Source organism: Lepisma saccharinum, chromosome 11, assembly GCF_977018435.1.
Source record: "Lepisma saccharinum chromosome 11, izLepSacc3.1, whole genome shotgun sequence".
NCBI classification, from domain to species: Eukaryota; Metazoa; Arthropoda; class Insecta; order Zygentoma; family Lepismatidae; genus Lepisma; species Lepisma saccharinum.
In genome coordinates, this window is record NC_139239.1 from 78825052 (window position 1) to 78843393 (window position 18342).

Below are 18342 nucleotides of genomic sequence, written 5' to 3' on the forward strand. Positions count from 1 at the left end.
CTAATTCATATAATTTTGCCATCGTTTTCATTGATTTGTGACACGGTGCATTGTCTTGATGAAACAGCACTTTTTTCTTCTTCAAATGGGGCCGTTTTTTCGTGATTTCATCCTTTAAACGCTCCAACAACGCTATGTAATAATCGCTGTTGATGGTCTGGCCCTTTTTGAGGTAATCGAAGAATATAATACCATGAGCATCCCAAAAAACTGATGCCATAACCTTGCCAGCCGACTGTTGCGTCTTTCCACGCTTTGGATTCGGTTCATCACGTGCAGTCCACTCGGCTGACTGTCGATTGGACTCTGGAGTGTAGTTATGGAGCCATGTTTCATCCATTGTAATATATCGACGGAAAAATTCGTGTTTATTACGGTTGAATATCGCTAAACATTGCTCCGAATCATCAAACCGTTGTTGCTTTTGATCGATTGTGAGCACGCGCGGCACCCATTTTGCACACAGCTTTCGCATGTTCAAATATTCATGCACAATATGTCCAACACGTTCCTTTGATATTTTTAAAGTCTCAGCTATCTCGATCAACTTCACTTTACGATCATTTAAAATTATTTTGTGGACTTTTTTGATGTTTTCGTCGGTAACAGCCTCTTTGGGGCGTCCACTGCGTGCATCGTCTTCGATGCTCATTTCGTCTCGTTTAAATTTAGCAAACTACTTCTCAACGGTTGATTTTCCTGGTGCAGAGTCCGAATAATGTTTATCAAGCCAAGCCTTGGCTTCAACAGTATTTTTTTTCGCCAAAAAGCAATGCTTTATTAACACACGAAATTCTTTTTTATCCATTTTTTCACAATAACAAAAGCTGCTTCACTCACAATGCTATATCTCACGAACTAATTATCCGGCAGCTGTGAAATTTATACACGTATCTTTTGAAGGTTAGTACTAAGTAAAAATCACATGGATTTAATTCTAGTAACGCCATCTATGAGTCAGCCTACGAACTTTTCAGCCCACCCGATATAACATTCTGCATGCACTCTATAATTGTAACTTAAAATGTTAACTTAAATATTTTTATAGTATTTGTACCTGAATTTTGGATTTTTTTTTAATGATAGTTCGAAAAATATCAGATGCCATGTTTATTTACAGTTTAATGATATTGACATTATTTATGGTTTAACATGATTAGTATTTTGTATATTTTTCTAAACAAAATGTTTGCCATTTTTGCCCATAAAATTATTGAATTTTAAATCAAGAGAAATCCTGTGTTTACATTTCCTTTCATATGAGCTTCACACCACCAGTACATATACTTTATTTCCTTTATTTTCCTATCTTAGAACCTAATAATCACCATTAAATGATTACGAGAGTAATGTACTTTCACCAAAAGTGTTTCTGATATCTACAAAATCCTTATGTACATTATTCTATAAATTATTTATTTAGTGATATTCAAACCAGTGATTTTTTCATTTTTTTAAAAAAAAACACCTGTTTTATGACAATTTAACCTGGTCAATAACCATTCGCCTGAATTACAGAATTGTATCAAAGCAAAACAAACGTCATAATGTGAAAAAATTGCCTTTATATTTAACATTGTATACGTCGAATTATTGTATCACACTGGGCGTAAGAATCCTCAGTAGAAGCACATTCACAGTGGTTTCGATTCCACTTTAAACTGTATGTCCAGTCTCAACTGGCTTACCTGAGTGTAAAATGCACTTAAAACAAACGGTGACAAACAAATGTTTGACAGGTTTGTTACAAATATTCCCGTACTGAGAGCGTAAATAATACTAGACTGTTCTTTACATACACACAACAACACACACACAGACAAATTTCGTCTTATATAATAGTTTATCAGCACAAGATAATGAAATTTGACAGGTGAACGCCACTTTAAGTCAAACAGGAATTTCCCCTTTACATAATTACCCTGTAAACTAATCTACTTAAAATAGAAATATTTCACAGGAATAATACATAATTTATAGCTTTATAATATAAGCATTTATAATTCCCTTTGGTACGTTTTCTGAACTAATATTATCGAGCTGCTTCTCCACTCCAGTCCCCCGAAAGAGCACACCGTTAACCTTTCAAATACCATATGTAAGCTCATTTTATAAATTAGTAATATAGAAATTGTATCGATATGTTAAATAGGTGAGAGATTTAATGAAGTCTTACAGCTGGTTTTGTTACACCTTAAAAAAAATCATAGCCACGTCAAAATATGTTTTTTTACAAAAAATATTTATAATTGAGAGACCTAACGAAAAAACTGGTTCACAACCCTCTTACTGATTTAAAATGTTCGGGTTACCTGTACTCTTCACCAATGGGTACTCAAAATGTCACATTTCATTTCCCGACCTTGATGACCTAGTGCCTGATAGGTACTCGATCTCACTAATGAGAATTCCAGGTTCGAATCTTGACCTGAGCAGTAGTAAGTAGGACATAAGACCGCATACATACATCTACATATAGACGCATGTAGGCGCTCTATAGGTTGTTAGCATAGCGCGCTACGATGCCCAGGGTCCCAGTTTCGAATCCTGACATTGTCATGACTGTTCTTTGTGAGTGTCCCTTCATCAACTTCATCATATCAGCACTAATCTTTATCGTCGCGATTAGCCCAAAGTAGAAGAAAAGCGACGGTAAATGACAGAAATGTAATCAATACTATAGCTTAATAAGCAAACCAAAGACATGATCGATATGCACACGTCGAAGCACACACACACACATGAGAAGAAAAATTTGCCAACTTACATCGTGTAGGTAAATGGAATAGAGAATACAGCCATCGTGACGTCAGAGACTGCAAGATTGATGAGATAAGCACGCAAATCACTGGAAGACCTGGAAATAGATAAATTGAGTCATGATTTATTATTTCTCCAACAGTAGTTTCCAATGTGCGAATTAAGCTTTTTGCTTGGGGGGGGGATACACACTCAGTGACGTATTTGAGATTTCATTTCAAGAGGTAGGATTCTTGTACGTACATGGAAAATTGTATATGTTGACAGTCAATGAACTAAAAACTCTTGCCTTGCTGTTCAAAGTATACCTTACTACATTTGGTTCTATCGGAAGTCATTAAATCTTATGATAACATGTGGTGGAGGCACAAGTGGTTCGGATCCCACTTTAAACTGTAGGTCCGGTCCCGATTAGCCTTACTGTGCATAAAGTGGACTTAAAACACCAAATCAATCAATCCATTATGATAACATGTACACATAATTTAGAAACAGTATAGGGCTGGGTTTCCCAAACGTTTTGTGTCTGAGGCCCCCCTAAGCATATAGCATGCATGTCCGAGGACCCCCCAACCACAGAACATACCTAGTACTTAATTCAGTAAACAAAAGACAGAATTTTGTAATGTTACCATGTTTGATTTTATTCGTATAATATATACCTAATATTTACTGTCCTTTAAACTTTTTAAAGTTTAATTAAACTTCATATACATAAACATACTTCCTAAATGCATAAAACTTATAAAACAATGTGACACTCCTATTAGCAATTTCTCTGGTTCAGTACATATCGTGTGGTTCCCTGAGCGTTCTTTGCAGAGGTGTCATGGTGCATAAGCTGCAGGAGTTTTGTTTTGTCTAGTTAAATCTTGTTTACAGAATGAGGTAAGTATTTTTTTCTTCCTGATGTTATTTTACCTTTTTAATATATTTAACTAGCTGATTGCCCGGGTATATATTTATCCCAATCTTATATTAGACAGGAAAATAATGGATCCTAACTATAGTGTAAAATGTAACTAATTTTATTTACAGGTTTTTTAAAATTATAAGTACAGTATACAAATTATAAAGTAAAATCTTTTACGAATTTATGAATTTAACTCAAGACTTGATTCTAAACAACATTTTTAGTTTCACCTCCAGGAGCAAGAATTAATAAATTGAACGGCATTGGGAGTGTCGCTATTCATCTTAGCGACTCCGAAAGCTATGGATTCCACACTAATATCAGTTGTTTTCGATAATTTCTACATGTCACCCTCTTTCCCATCCCCACCCCTAAGGGTGCCAGGGGTGTCTAACCCACCCAGTAATTATTTCCAGATTGTAAGTCATACATAATACATAATCTCTGTTGCATTCCACAGAGAATAGCTTCATTGTTTCAGCTGCAAACTTAAGGTGTGAGACACCTCAGTAGGTTGCACCTCGAGCCAAGGACATTACATGGATTAATAACATCTTGGTCGGATCTAGGTAAGTGTGGAGAGAAATCAGCTCTGTCATGTTTTTCTTTCTTCTCCATGACAATAACATTGTATAATGAAACCTTTCGCATTACATAATTAGTTACACCCCTTGTGACTTTAAGATTCCCTAGTTATATGTAAATTGAGTCACACTTCATGGTGGAGATGTTTTGGGCTATATCGAAATTTAGTACACTCCGGTAGTACTAAATACCTACAAATTTCAACCCCCCCAACAAACATTTCAAAACAGAGATGCGATTACAGCTTAGGTTACCAAAATTTTAATCCCTCCCGCCCCACTATATGTCAAAAGGTTCAAAATAATACCCTACACTTCATCGTTTGTTTAAAATTTTAGTCCCCCAACCGCCACTTCAAGATGAAAATGCGTGTAGTTAATGTAGCTTTTGTACCCTCCCGTACATAATACTCAGATTTAAACGTTCCTCTCTAAACGACTTTTTACTGTTTTAATTAACAAAACCCCCCACCACCACACCATCACTTCATGGTGATTATAAAATGCTGCAACTAAAGTAAATAGTCTGAAGTTTGTTTGACGCAAGTATTTTTCTTTGTATTAACACCCCCCCCCATATTTTTTTTCTTTCTCTCCTTTGTGGTTTGAAATTGAAAACGCAAGAAATCAACCTACATGAATAGTTCGCAACTCAGTTTACATGACAACCTAGACCAATCCCTAGATCGCTTATTATAACTAGCTTCCGCTTTTACTGAACCCCCACCCAACCCCCAGCCTCCCCCGGGAATTTTCACCGCGTGTAACTCGTTCACGAGTAGCACAACTTGCACACCCCAAATTTTTACAAGAACTTGCAAGTCTTACAAGATCCCGTAAACCACTCACCCCTTTCACAAGTACTCCGGAAGTAAGACACATTAACCCCAGCCCTACAATCTCTGTTAACATCCCACAAGCCCTTTATCCCAGTCCCTTCAGTGGTCAAAATCCTAGTAACGTAGACAACTTTCTTGCTAAACTTACAACGATAGCGACAGTCTTGAACTGGACTGAAGATAAGAAAAAACAAACCTCAAAAACATTGAAACCAAACAAACCTCAGACAGGTTCATACCTTCAGCAAAGCAATGTTGTTATTATTTTATTTCTCCCCATTCTCCCCCTTGTCCCTTTCTACAAATTTACACTAATGAATTATGCATTCTGCATTTGAACTTTTACATTCATGTATTCCCACTTTCCACCAGAGAATGATCCCAACTAACCACCTCCAATTCTCATATCAAAGAGTTAAAAAAAATCCCAATATTTTACCTCGAATTACAACACTACACCCTTAGAGTTCCGTTCTTGTTAGGGTGAGACAAGGGCGCATAACCCCTTGCACAATTGCACGCATACATATACAATTTTTCCATACATGCATTTTTTTTAATTTTCACGTATTACTAGAAGGAAATGTCTAGTACCCCCATACTCAATTCAATCTTATTTTTACTTATTCCCCCCTTTTCTCTTATGATTACAGACACGGAAAACGCAATGGACGCTTCGTCTCAGTTCAATGTCATATTAATCTGCCCAACAGCAATTCCGTTCGGCCATTCTTATATTATGCTGCTGTTTCACTCCACGTTGTTGATTGATTGATTGATTGAATTGTTGTTTTAAGTCCACTTTATGCACAGAAAGGCTAATCGGGACTGGACCTACAGTTTAAAGTGGGATCCGAACCACTGTGCCATGTGCCTCCACCGGGTATCGAACACTCCACGTTGTTCCAAGTCAAAGCAGTCTCAAGTTAATTTCTCCCAGCGTCCGACCATCAGTGGTATGTCACTAATGATGATTATTGTGTCCCCATCACCTTCCATCATCGTTCCATCACCTTCCATCATCGTTAGATCAAAGCTATTTTTCCATTGCCTACATAAGTAACAATCATCTTCTCCGTATACCCCCCTCCCATCACTTTCCCTCTCTTTCCTCTTCTCTCTTTCCACACTCGTCGATATGTCGTCGCGACACCGACACCACGTCTTGACGGTCACGTCGCCTGTACAGTCGGTAACAATGTACAGTGTCTCTCAAAAGTTTTAGGACAACGACATTTTAAACTAGGCAACCCAATTTACAAAAGGCGTTGGTGGGTTGCGTGTAGAGTTAGGCTCAATTTCAGGGTTGCCACATGCACAATATATATTTGTGAAATACGCGAAAGAAATGAAAATAAGTATTATTGTATAAAATTATTAAAAATATCAATATTATATTGCAAATGACGAAATTCTTTCTAAATGAAAAGAAACTAGGTTTTCTAGTATTTCATCGCTGATGAGCGTACGGAACGGATAAGTGGTTAGATGAAACGAAAGGTGACAAAGTAGAGTAGCGAAAGGAGAAGAGGAAAAGTAGAGGAGAGAAGAAGGAGAGGATAGACGAGGAGAGGAGAAGTGGTGAGAAGAAAGGAAGAAAATTGAGGAGAGATGAGGAAAATGGAGCAAAGAAGAGAGGAGGAAACCAAGAGGCGAGGAGAGGAGGGGAGGAGACGAGAAGAGAGGAGTGGAGAGTAGAGTAAAAGAGAGTAAAAGGGAAGAATGAAAAGAAGAGGAGAGGAGTGCAGTGGAGTCGGTAATCTAAGACAGGAAACGAGGTAAGAGGAGTGGAGAAGAGTGGAATGGGATGGAGACAAGATGCGAGAAAAATAGAGAAGGTGATATGAGATAAAAGCAGAGGAGAAGGAGGGGAGAGAAGAATCAGAAGGAGAAGAGAAAATAGAATAGAATGGAGACGAAAGGAGAGAAGAGGTATTTGGAGAAAATATCGTCTCGGCGTCAAGAATTAATGCATTGATCAAATTATCGACATGAAACACTCAATAACGTTTTGAAATATGTTGGAGAATGTATTAGATCGGTGCCATATGCCTTTTGGCTGAGTTCAGAGCAAGATGAAATTTTTCACGTAAGATCATTGATTTTACCTGCGATTATACCACTAAAAACATGAATGTAATTTTAATATTTATAAGAATTATCAAATTTTTCTCGACTTCTCGGTTCGTTGAAATGAAGATGTTGTAATTTAATATTTCCCCTCCCCCATCGTTAATTCCAAACTGAATCATTCCGTTTCACACAGTGTGGACAGTGAACACAATGGGATATGTCTAAAACTTACGAAAATTTTCTGCCACCGGAAGAGTTTGAACCTACGACCATCAGGTTGACAATCCGTAAACATAACCACTATCCCACAAGCTTTCGCTCTCAAAAACAGGTAGAAGGAGCTGACCGATGTGAAATGTAGATACAACTCTCTTCCTACATGTAATGTGCGAAGAATACTGGCTTGTAACAAAGAAAACGAAGGTAGAACGAGTCGGCGAAAACATTTAACGAAGAAATATAAAGAGTTATTTCATTAATATTTGTCAATGTCTTTAAAGAAGTACAGAATTATCGTTAGAGTATCATAATTCATGATCTTATAAATGAAAATATCCCTTTGAACGTTTGTCAACTCATTTTTTAAATTTTTTTTTATAAATTCCATAAGCAGAACAATGTAGCCAGTATACACTGCTATTTTAAATAATGCCACCATGCAGTTGTTTATTGAAATTAGAATCTAAAAAAGAGAACACTTCGTAAGGAGGATCGATCCTAGGACCGCTAGTAGCCCAATCAAGAACACTAGCCACTACACCACGCTTTTACCTTCCGTTGAAACATCAATTTTTAAGTATTCTGTCCTTCCAATATTGTATATATATCGTTGGGTATACATGTAGTTAAACTTTTACTTTAATTTTGAATTGCGTTCTTGTAGTATAGCAGCTATCAGCCTCCCCGATGGTGCAGTGGTAGCGTCGTTGGAACGAATTTACAATACCGCACCCCACCCCGATTTTTGTAATATTTCGCATTCTCACTAATTGAGGCCTCCTAATCACGAATTTGAAGTAAAAATTTTGGGGGTCACGTGTAGAAATTGCAAAATAAGCGACATTGAGTGGTGTGCGATCGGCAGGATTGCTCACTATTTACCGGAAAATTTTGTGTTTCCAATACTTAAAAAATAAGAAATATACATTCCTGATATTACTACGACCCCAAATTTTAATTATGCTTGCCTTGCCTAACCTAACCTAACCACCGTGAATGGTTCGTGGGGCTATCAGTCAATGGTATGTGGGTCTACCCTTGGATGGTTTTACGACCCCTAATTATAACTATGTTTGACTAATCTAACCTTACCGAGAATGGTCAGTGGGGCTATCCGTGATTGGTTTTGCGCTAATTGTGAAAACGAACCGATAAAAAATCTTATTTTCGTAGCACTTTAACGTAAACGTTCATCATCGAAGACGCCATTTTCGTATCCTGCAATTTTACGATCGATGCACTGTTGCCAAACTTACTTGTAATCAAATCAGTCCACATTCCACATGTTCTTCTACATCGTGATTGTCACTGTCACTGTCGTCCTCTTCGTCATCCTCGACGCATTTCCATCCTCTCCAAGTATGAAATCAACAGTGTGCCAACGCTTTAGACAGCGTAATAAAATGCCAACGTCAGTTGTTCATATCAAAAAATATGGCTCCCATACTTGTATATGGAGAATCATTGCGAGAATTGAAATGCTTATTTTACAACTTCTACACGTTAATTAACAATTTCTTCACATCACTCCAACAGGTTGACCTGAGATAAATCATCGCGACTAATTATTTCGTGAGTATAAGACGTAGCATAGAAATTACAGAAGGGTCGATATTGTAAATTCTTTCCGCGTTGCCTTGTAATCAAGGTGTCTCGGGTTCGATTCCCGGTGGAGTCACATAGTGGTTTGGATCCCACTTTAAACTGTAGGTCCAGTCTCGATTAGCCTTACTGCGCATAAAGTGGACTTAAAACACTAAATCAATCTATCAATAGCAGCTATCTTCGAGAAATAATTTGATGTGATGATGAAAAAAGAGAAAATTAGTAGTTGTGAAAATACGAGTTATTTCTTCTAACTTATTATTGTGATTAGATATTATGAATGGGAATGCGAAATATCTAGAGGCTTGAACATTGCAGAGCGATGCTCTCTTCCTGTGATACTGTAACAGACGAAATGCTTGTTTACTGAAATGCAAGTCTCGTGTCCAGAACAGTCTTATGAAATGTATTTGCTGTTGCGCAAGGTAACACGAAATAATTACACCGTTTGCAAAAATGTTTGCGAACTGCCAAATGTGAGAAACGTTATACGTAGACAGGCGGAAAATTTTATTCATGAAATTTGACAGTGTCTGTCAAGAGATACTAGTGGGACACTGTGTTAAGGTGATGGACTAAATGCTTCTTATTTTTCTTCCTCGAAGAACAACAATTTTTAAGATAGAGCAACAGTAGTTCCGCTCTTTATAATTTCTTTTAAATTCTTACACGTTCCTTCAATTGGGTTAAAACTAAATGGAAATATTGCTTACATTTCTGTCATTGACGTAGATCAGGCACGTACCCAGGATTTCTTTGAGGAAGGGGCCAGAACCAAAATTATATATATATATATATATATATATATATATATATATAAGAGAGAGAGATATTTCAAAATAGTTCAAATAGTGCGAGCGCCATTGAAAAGTCATGATAATTCTATGTTTAGAAATAATATCTTTATAAATTAAATATTGCGTACTAGGAATTATTATTACAATAAATAACATGTCTAATTGTGAGTTAAGAAAAAGCAATAATAAAGAGACATTCTCGCATCACGATTGCAGTTCAAAAAAGTCGGGACAGGGATTGAAAGTAACGTACTGTCCTGACAATATCGCTGAATCGGACGTCTGGTAGTCTTGCATCAATGATTATAAAACTAAAACTACCCAAAATTGCAGCCTGAAGACTTTTGCGCAAGAAAGATTCATTTATGTAAGAACAAAATTGAAATTTTTACACATTTCTAAAATCGACGATGTTATTTTCTTAGTTATTCATAGGTTCTCATTTAAATATTTTTTCAGGGTTCGAGGGGGGCATGGCCCCCATGCCCCCCCTGGGTACTGGCTTGACGTAGACAGTGGGAGAGAAATTTTGGAGAATCTTTCTATTAAATTTATTCTTTACATCCACCTTATGCTCAGATAGGTTTATTGACAATCGTAAACTTTTCTTTTAATAGATAATAACTTATTTGGTTTTAAACAAAGGGAGAATATTGGTCAAATTTCCTTTCGTGCTCTTTTGAGAAAATATATACTTCTACAATAGCAATCGCGTTCGGAAACGGTGAAAAAAATGACTTGGTTTTCAAAGGCTTGGTAGCGTAGCTTGCTGGCGTTCAAAGTGACCCACTCACGCTATTCAAGGCCGCTTCTTATCGCAAAACACTGTGCGTCGATGCACAGTGTCTACACCCAGCAAGTTTCAAGTGGCCAGAGTCGAATTTGAAAGAGAATCTGAAGAATGATAGATTTCATCAGAGTCGGCTAGGTGGGCACTAGCTCAACATGCAATAGTTTAAGTCATAATTTCTGACAAACAAGAAATCTTATTGAATAAGTATTGGGATAGTAATACGTGTATCCGCTCCTTTTTAACAATGTAAGCTCGAAGACAATCTGTATTCCATTTGTTTATATTGGCAACTTGGTCAACCGGAGGTTATTATAAGGAACTATTTCGTAGATGTTCATGTAACCGTTATAAAATTACAAATAAAGTATATTCACATGTTTAGATAGACGAACAACGAAGAAATAAATTCAGAGTTAAATTTCAAATGCATGTGTATAGAGTAATTCTAGAAGTACAGAGCTCTATCAGAGTCAGAGTATTGAACTTATTTTTGGAGGATAACGTTTACAATATTCACTCGACAGAATAATTAAGAACTGTTGCTCCAAGGGAAACAAAGGGCGTAGTGTATTGGTTAGAGTTCTTGAAAGCATTGATTGCGGTCCCAGGTTCGATCCTCCATACTAGGTGTTCTTTTTTTAATTCTCCTTTCATTATAAACAAGAGAATGGTAACATTATTTGTCATAGCAGTGTATAGTGGCTACATTGTTCTGCATATGGAATTTATATAAAAAAATAAACAAATAAATGAATTGACACACATTCAAAGGGATATTTTCATGTATAAGACCGTGAATTATGATACTCTAACGATAATTGTGTACTGCTTCAAAGACATTGACAAATATTAATGAAATAACTACTTATATTTGTGGCAATTCAGGACATACTAATTTTACCCCTTTTCCTACTCGAGTTCAATGCAAGGATACCTCCGCAAATATCGAATGAAAAGCTTTCATCATGTGCAATGCTCCATTAAATATTTTCGCCGAGTCGTACTACCTTCGTTTTCTTTGTTACAAACAAGTATTGTTTGCACATTACATGTAGGAGGAGAGTTGCATCTACATTTCACATTGGGCAGCTCCTTCTACTTAATTTCAGGAGCGAAAGCTTGTAGGGTATTGTTTGCCGTTCAGGACTGGCAATCTGATGGTCGTAGGTTGAAACCCTTCCGGTGGCAGAAACTTTTCGTACGTTTTAGACCTATCCCATTGTGTTCATTGTCCACGCAGTGTAAAACGGAATGATTCAGTTTGGAATTAACGATGGGGGAAGGGGAAATATTAAATACAAAATCTCCATTTCAACGAACCGAGAAGTGGACAAAAATTGGATAATTCTTATAAATATTCAAATTACATTCATGTTTTAGTGGTATAATCGCAGGTAAAATCAAAGATCTTACATGGAAGATTTTTACCTTACTCTGAACTAAGCCAAAAGGCATTTCGGACCGACCTAATACATTCTCCAATACATTTCAAAATGTTATTGAATGTTTCATGTCGATAATTTGACCAATGCATCAATTCTTGACGCTGAGACGATATTTTCTGCAACTACCTCTTCTCTTCAGTCCCTTCTGTTCTTCTCTTCTCCTTCTCCTTCTTCTCTCCCCTCCTTCTGCTCGCTCTGTTTTTATCTCATATCGCTTTCCCTACTTTTCTTGCATCTTATCTCCATCGCACTCATCTCCACTCTTCGTATCTCCTGTCTTAGATTTCCGACTCCACTGCACCCTTCTCCTCGTCTTTTCGTTCTTCTCTTTTTCTCTCCTTTACTTTACTCTCCACTCCCCTCTTCTCGTCTCCTCTTCTCTCTTCTATGCTACATTTTCCTCATCTCTCCTAGAATCTTTTTCCATTCTCCTCACTACATCTCCTCTCCTCGTCTATCCTATCTTTCTTCTCTCCTCTACCTTTCCTCTTCTCTTTTCACTTCCTCTTTCTCCTCTCCTTTGTCATCTTTCGTTATGTCTCACCTCCTTTCCTTTCTGTAGACTCATCAGCGATGAAATACTAGAAAACCTATTTTTTTCTTTCAGAAAGAATTTTGTCACTTGCGATATAATAGTGATATTTTTAATAATTTTATACAATATTACTTGTTTTTATTTCTTTCGCGTATTTTATAAATATCTATTGTGCATGTGGCAACCCTGAAATTGAGCCTAACTCTACACGCAACCCACCAACGCCTCGTGTAAATTGGGTTGCCTAATTTAAAATATCGTTGTCCTAAAACTTGTGAGAGACACTGTACATCGCGTAAGAACATTTCGAGGAACATCATCGTGTTCGCTCGTCACACACCAAGATGGAGAGTCTTACCTTCGACGGTTCCAAATGTATCCAGTTCATCTCTATTCTTTGGATACACGCCGACAGTTCGACTCAGTGGACTTCAAATTCGGTGGCCCCCTGCACTTTCCAATGGCGATTCTTCAAGTGGCAGCTAGTGTCCCACACCCCCGCGCAGCATTTTGGATAAGTACAGTCATGTACATTACTGTGCATCGATCCATAGCCACTCGTCATGCTATCTTCAGTGGTCCCTGTCTTTGGATCCCCCTTCATCACAAGTTTTGGTCCCGACTGTACTGACCTGCGGTTCCCCGGCAAACATACAGTTGTACTGTTACCATCACAACTGCAGTTGTACAGTCACCTTCAGAACTACGGCTGTACCGTTCACATCGGAAATCCAGTGTGCAGTCCTCTGCAAAATTACAGCTGAACAGTTAACATCAATACTACAGTGCACAATCAACATCCGAACTACCGAGTACAGTCCTCAGCGGAACCTCGGCTAGCCACTCTAAAGCCAACATCTGAGTGTATGGTTCTAGTTATCGCCGGACCAGAATCGTACCCCTTTGCTATTGCCACCCTAGTGTTCTGCGACCCCTCCCCTTTTTTGGATCACTACGAAGTGATTTAACATTTCATCCTGATGTTCCCCCATAGTGCTTCAGTACGAACCTCCTTACGTCATCTTGTGTTTTGATTCAACTTCGTGTGTTGTCATTAGCCATTGGGATTTCAAGTGCTTCGTCAGTTTTTCTAATGGGTCATGAATTCAACGACCCCACAGTGCAGTGATCTTACTACAACTCAGTACGTCATGTATGACGAAGCAGGTACAACACAAACTTCCGTGTTTCTCTCATACAAATGCACCGACTTAGCATATGTGTTACCCCTTAAGTTTTTTATATTGTCTTGACACACAAGCAACTTTCTACAAAGTAAATTATTGTTTATTATTATTATTATTATTGTGAAGTTTCTATTGGTCAATCCGGACTTGTGATTTGACCCACATATTTTATCTAACTACTCAAGCACCGATGAGTGGCTAATAATATCCTGATTTATACGCACATTTTGGAACTTTCACAAATTTTTTTCATGGTGCTTGGCTTCATTTTTTATTCTTAAACAACTCATTGGTGGTTTATTTCATTTGTGGTGAACTTGGTTTTAGGTAACGTTTTGTTTTTATTATTATTTTGTGTACCGTCTTCATGTAATAAAGAAGTTCCGTTAGCCTTTCGACCGCCCACAGACAACCATCGGTAGATGGATGGTAATTAGCGAGGGGAATGAAGAGAGATGTAGAGCCGAAACTGTAAAGTTATACTTTTCCAGCTCTCCACTTCTAACCAACGATCCGACCGTAAATGGACAATGTCGCATTCCACAAAGAATAGCTTCATTGATTCAGCTGCATACCGCTGTGTATGTAATTCCAGCCTCTTTTCCTGCAGGGGATTTACCGCTCAGGATAGAGGCTTTATCCTGTCATCGAAAGGTAAAACAAAGCTTATGGAAAGGGGTATAAAACATCCTGCAAGGTCAAACTCACGGTCAGTTGGCATTAAGAATACGTAAGGTAAGGTAAAGTGAGTGCAGGATTGTAATAGTTCGAGGCGCGTATAACTTAAGGTGCGAGACACCTCAGTAGGTTGCACCTCGAACCAAGGACATTACATGGATTAATAACTTCTCGGTCGGATCTAGGTAAGTGTGGAGAGAAATCAGCTCTGTCATCCTCTTCTTTCTTCTCCTTGACAAATAAGGCAATCAACATTGTAAAATGAAACCTTTCACATTGCATAATTAGTTACATCCCTTGTGACTCTAAGATTCCCTAATTATAAGTTGAGTCACATTTCAATATATAGATTTTGATATTATCCATGCTGTCTAAGAAAACGTGTAGTTGTAATCTCAAAAACAATGGTTCCTTCAGTTTTAAAGTCACTGGGTTCCCGTTGGCTGATGTGTCACAAGAAGCAAGCAACAGTCAAACGCGATAAAAATGTCGTTTGGGGTAAAAGCAAGCAATGCTCTTGGGGCAAAGGTACGCATGAGTACCTATACCCCAATATACATTCAATGCTTTATCGTCTATTGCTATTCATTTTGTTAAATGTTCAGTGTTAGTAAATTAAACGAAATGTGGATTTAAGATGAATTTTGAATTTGGTATCGCAAGGAGCAGCTTGCGAAAAAACAATGTGCGCATGCGTGAATCCATTGAATCAGCCACAGACCTCTAAGTACAGACTGGAAAATTACAGACCATAATTTCCGAACTGGGGGACAGTAGCATGGATTCGCCATCTTGAAATACACCTACGACGCTGTAACTGATTGGAAACAATGATAAGCGCTCAGCATAGCGAACTTCCACAACCTTTCTTATCGTACATGTACGATGTAGACATTCGCTTTCGTCTGTTGCAATATACCAACTACTTGAAATCCCGAAAATCATTTTGGGACATGCTATATCAAATGTGAATACAAAAGCTCCGCCAAAGTAGAAATAATTTCAAGTTGTTTGGAATTTCCGTCGTCTTGTTAACTTGACCTTAGTATTTTGAAAATACTATTTTCCTTGTTGACTTGACCTGTCCTTGCAGCTATTTAGAAGCGCACACGTACTACACACATTTCAAACAACTTACTTGGTTAATTCACGATTGAGTACAAATCGTATGGAAAGAACAATTCCGAAAAGCTATACATCCTATCCGACTGAAACATCACCTGAGGAGTGCAGCCAAATTGCAGTATATTACAATTTACCTCAGGATGTTCCGTCATATGGCAGCGAAATGCAGTACTATTTATTATACCTGAAGATGGAAGGTTTGGAAATCTCAACCCCAGATAGAGAAACTTTGAAAGTAAACTTTTCTATTTTTGGGGGGGAGATAAATTAATTAGCTAGTCTCTTGTTTTTCAAAAAAAATATTAGTTTTTCGTTTTCCGAAAAAACAAAAACCACTTTCGTTTTTCCTTGAGGGAGAACATTTTCGTTCTTCGAAAAAAAAAAAAAAAAAAAGAAACGTCCTTCCGTTTTCCATTTTTCGTTTCTCGTTTTTCAAAAAAAATTATGTTTTTCGTTTTTCGAAAAAAAAATCGTACTTCCGTTTTTTTGTTTTTTGAAAAAGTGATATTGCGAATTTGAATTTTTTCGAAAACAAGTGGCCATCTATGGGAGTAAAATTAATGATTCCAGTAAAATACATGGTCATAACTCGTGAATTGGATATTCGAGAATATTTATAGTTGGGTATACTAATATATATTTGTCGAAGTACTTTTTCGAATACACTCAAGTTGGAGTTTCCACTGGGATGTGACAATAAACACCTCCTTGTGTGCTCTAGAGCACGTATCGTTCAAATCAGTAATCAATAAAATTAACGGCACGTTGCATAGCGTATTTACCTCTTTTATACTTGATTGATTGTAATATAATTAAGCCTTGTTTCCATATTAAAACACTAAGTTGCTGACCAAGGCAGTTTATTAAGATAAAAAACACTTAACAGGTAACGTTTCAACCCCATATCAGGGTCTTCCTCAGACGAAGAACTAAACTAAAATGATGAAATATACTTCACACAGAAAGAGTACATACACATAGCAGGGTCACTAGCCACACAACAACAAATCTACTTGACAGTCCTTATCTACAAAGATTTCTCCAAAGGAATTAAACATATCACCCACCTCTTGACAGTTGACTAATGGGTCTACTACACTGACAGGTGATTGACAGGTCAAGATTAGCAAGAGTCTGGAACCACCTGTGTACCACTCACCCATCCCTCCTGCCTTTTTGTATATGAATATCTCCTCTTCTGGTCTTCTCTTCTCTTCCTTCTTCCATGTTCATTCTTATTTTTCCCTCATTCCTTTTCTTCATCCTTCCTCCTTCAGCCGTGAAAAACAGTGAGCAGGTGGTGGACCTTATAAAAGGTCTGAAGGAGTCTGGGGATAAAACCGCAATGTTTAGCCAAGACGTGAGAAGCATGTTCCCGAGCATCCAAAGGGGACACGTAATGGTTGTAGTGAGGAAGAAAATGGGGAAAAACATTATAGGGGAATGGGATAGTAAGAAAGTGGTACAAGCACTGGGAACCATTTGGGACAATGGCTACAGCACAGTGGGGAGTAAAATCATCAAGATTAGTGAAGGTCTGAATATAGGCTCTTGCTTGAGCCTTGTGCTGGCGGAATTAGTTATGAATAAATGGGAGAAGGAAGTGATAGTGAAACGAGGAGATAAGTTAAGGCTGTTTTGTAGATATGTGGATGATTGTCTTGGGACATGAAAGGGAACGAAGAGGCAGTTGAGTAAGCTTGTTAAAGATATAGAAGATGAGAGAGCAGGAATATTCCTTGAGCTCGAAACGGAACAGGAAGGAGCATTAAATTTCTTAGATATTGAGACAAAAAAGAAGAGAGGAATGGGGATTGTGGCTGCATGGTATCAAAAGACGTGTTCGGCAGGAGTGTTTTGCCACAAAAGAAGTTATGTGGATGATGCAACTAAACGTAATTTTATATGGAACATGGAAGACCGAATAAAGAAGATATACACAAAGAAAAGGGAAAAAGAAACCAAGATTAATATCCTGTGGGAACAACTGGAAGAGAATGACTATGAAATGAAAGACAGACACAACATCAACAGAACAAGGAAAGAGATAAAAGAGAGAGGACCCGAAGAGAAGGAAGAAAAATTAATAGAGAGATGGTTTGGTATAAGAAGTATGGGAGATGCCACAGAGAAGAATCCAAAAAAGCAGGAGGGGTGGGTGAGTGGTAAACAGGTGGTTTCACACTCTTGCTAATCTTGACCTGTCAATCACCTGTCAGTGTAGTAGACCCATTAGTCAACTGTCAAGAGGTGATATGTTTAATTCCTTTGGATAAATCTTTCTAGATAAGGACTGTCAACTTGGTTTGTTGTTGTGTGGCTAGTGACCCTGCTATGTGTATGTAATATTTCTGTGTGAAGTATATTTCATCATTTTAGTTTAGTTCTTTGTCTGAGGAACACCCTGATATGGGTTGAAACGTTACCTCTTAAGTTTTTTATTATCTTAATAAAATGCCTTGGTCAGCAATTTAGTGTTTTTTATTGATTGAATTGTTGTTTTAAGTCCACTTTATGCACAGAAAGACTAATTGCGACTTTACCTACAGTTTAAGTGGGATCCGAACCACTACGTGTCTCCACCGTCTATCGAACTCGGGACCTCTTGATTACAGTGCACCATACTTAATTTTGTCTCTAAACTTTGAGCAGCATTAAACACAATAACCTTTCGAATGAGCAGATTATCTCAAAAATGGTGTTCTATTGATATTAATGTACGTATATTTTACCTCAGTATCTTAATCAAACAATAGGTAAATGATGAAATTTGTTGTGGGTCGTCAAAC

At 37.6% G+C, this 18342-nt stretch overlaps 1 protein-coding gene across 1 annotated transcript in view; it reads right to left on the minus strand.

Annotated features, from left to right (window-relative positions):
* LOC145995094 (RYamide receptor-like) overlaps nucleotides 1-18342 on the minus strand; it is a 320260-nt gene that overhangs the window by 197271 nt on the left and 104647 nt on the right. Inside the window, exon 3 of the mRNA XM_083131628.1 lies at nucleotides 2768-2857. Coding sequence (XP_082987754.1) covers nucleotides 2768-2857 — 90 coding nt within the window. The remainder of the gene's footprint in view (nucleotides 1-2767; nucleotides 2858-18342) is intronic.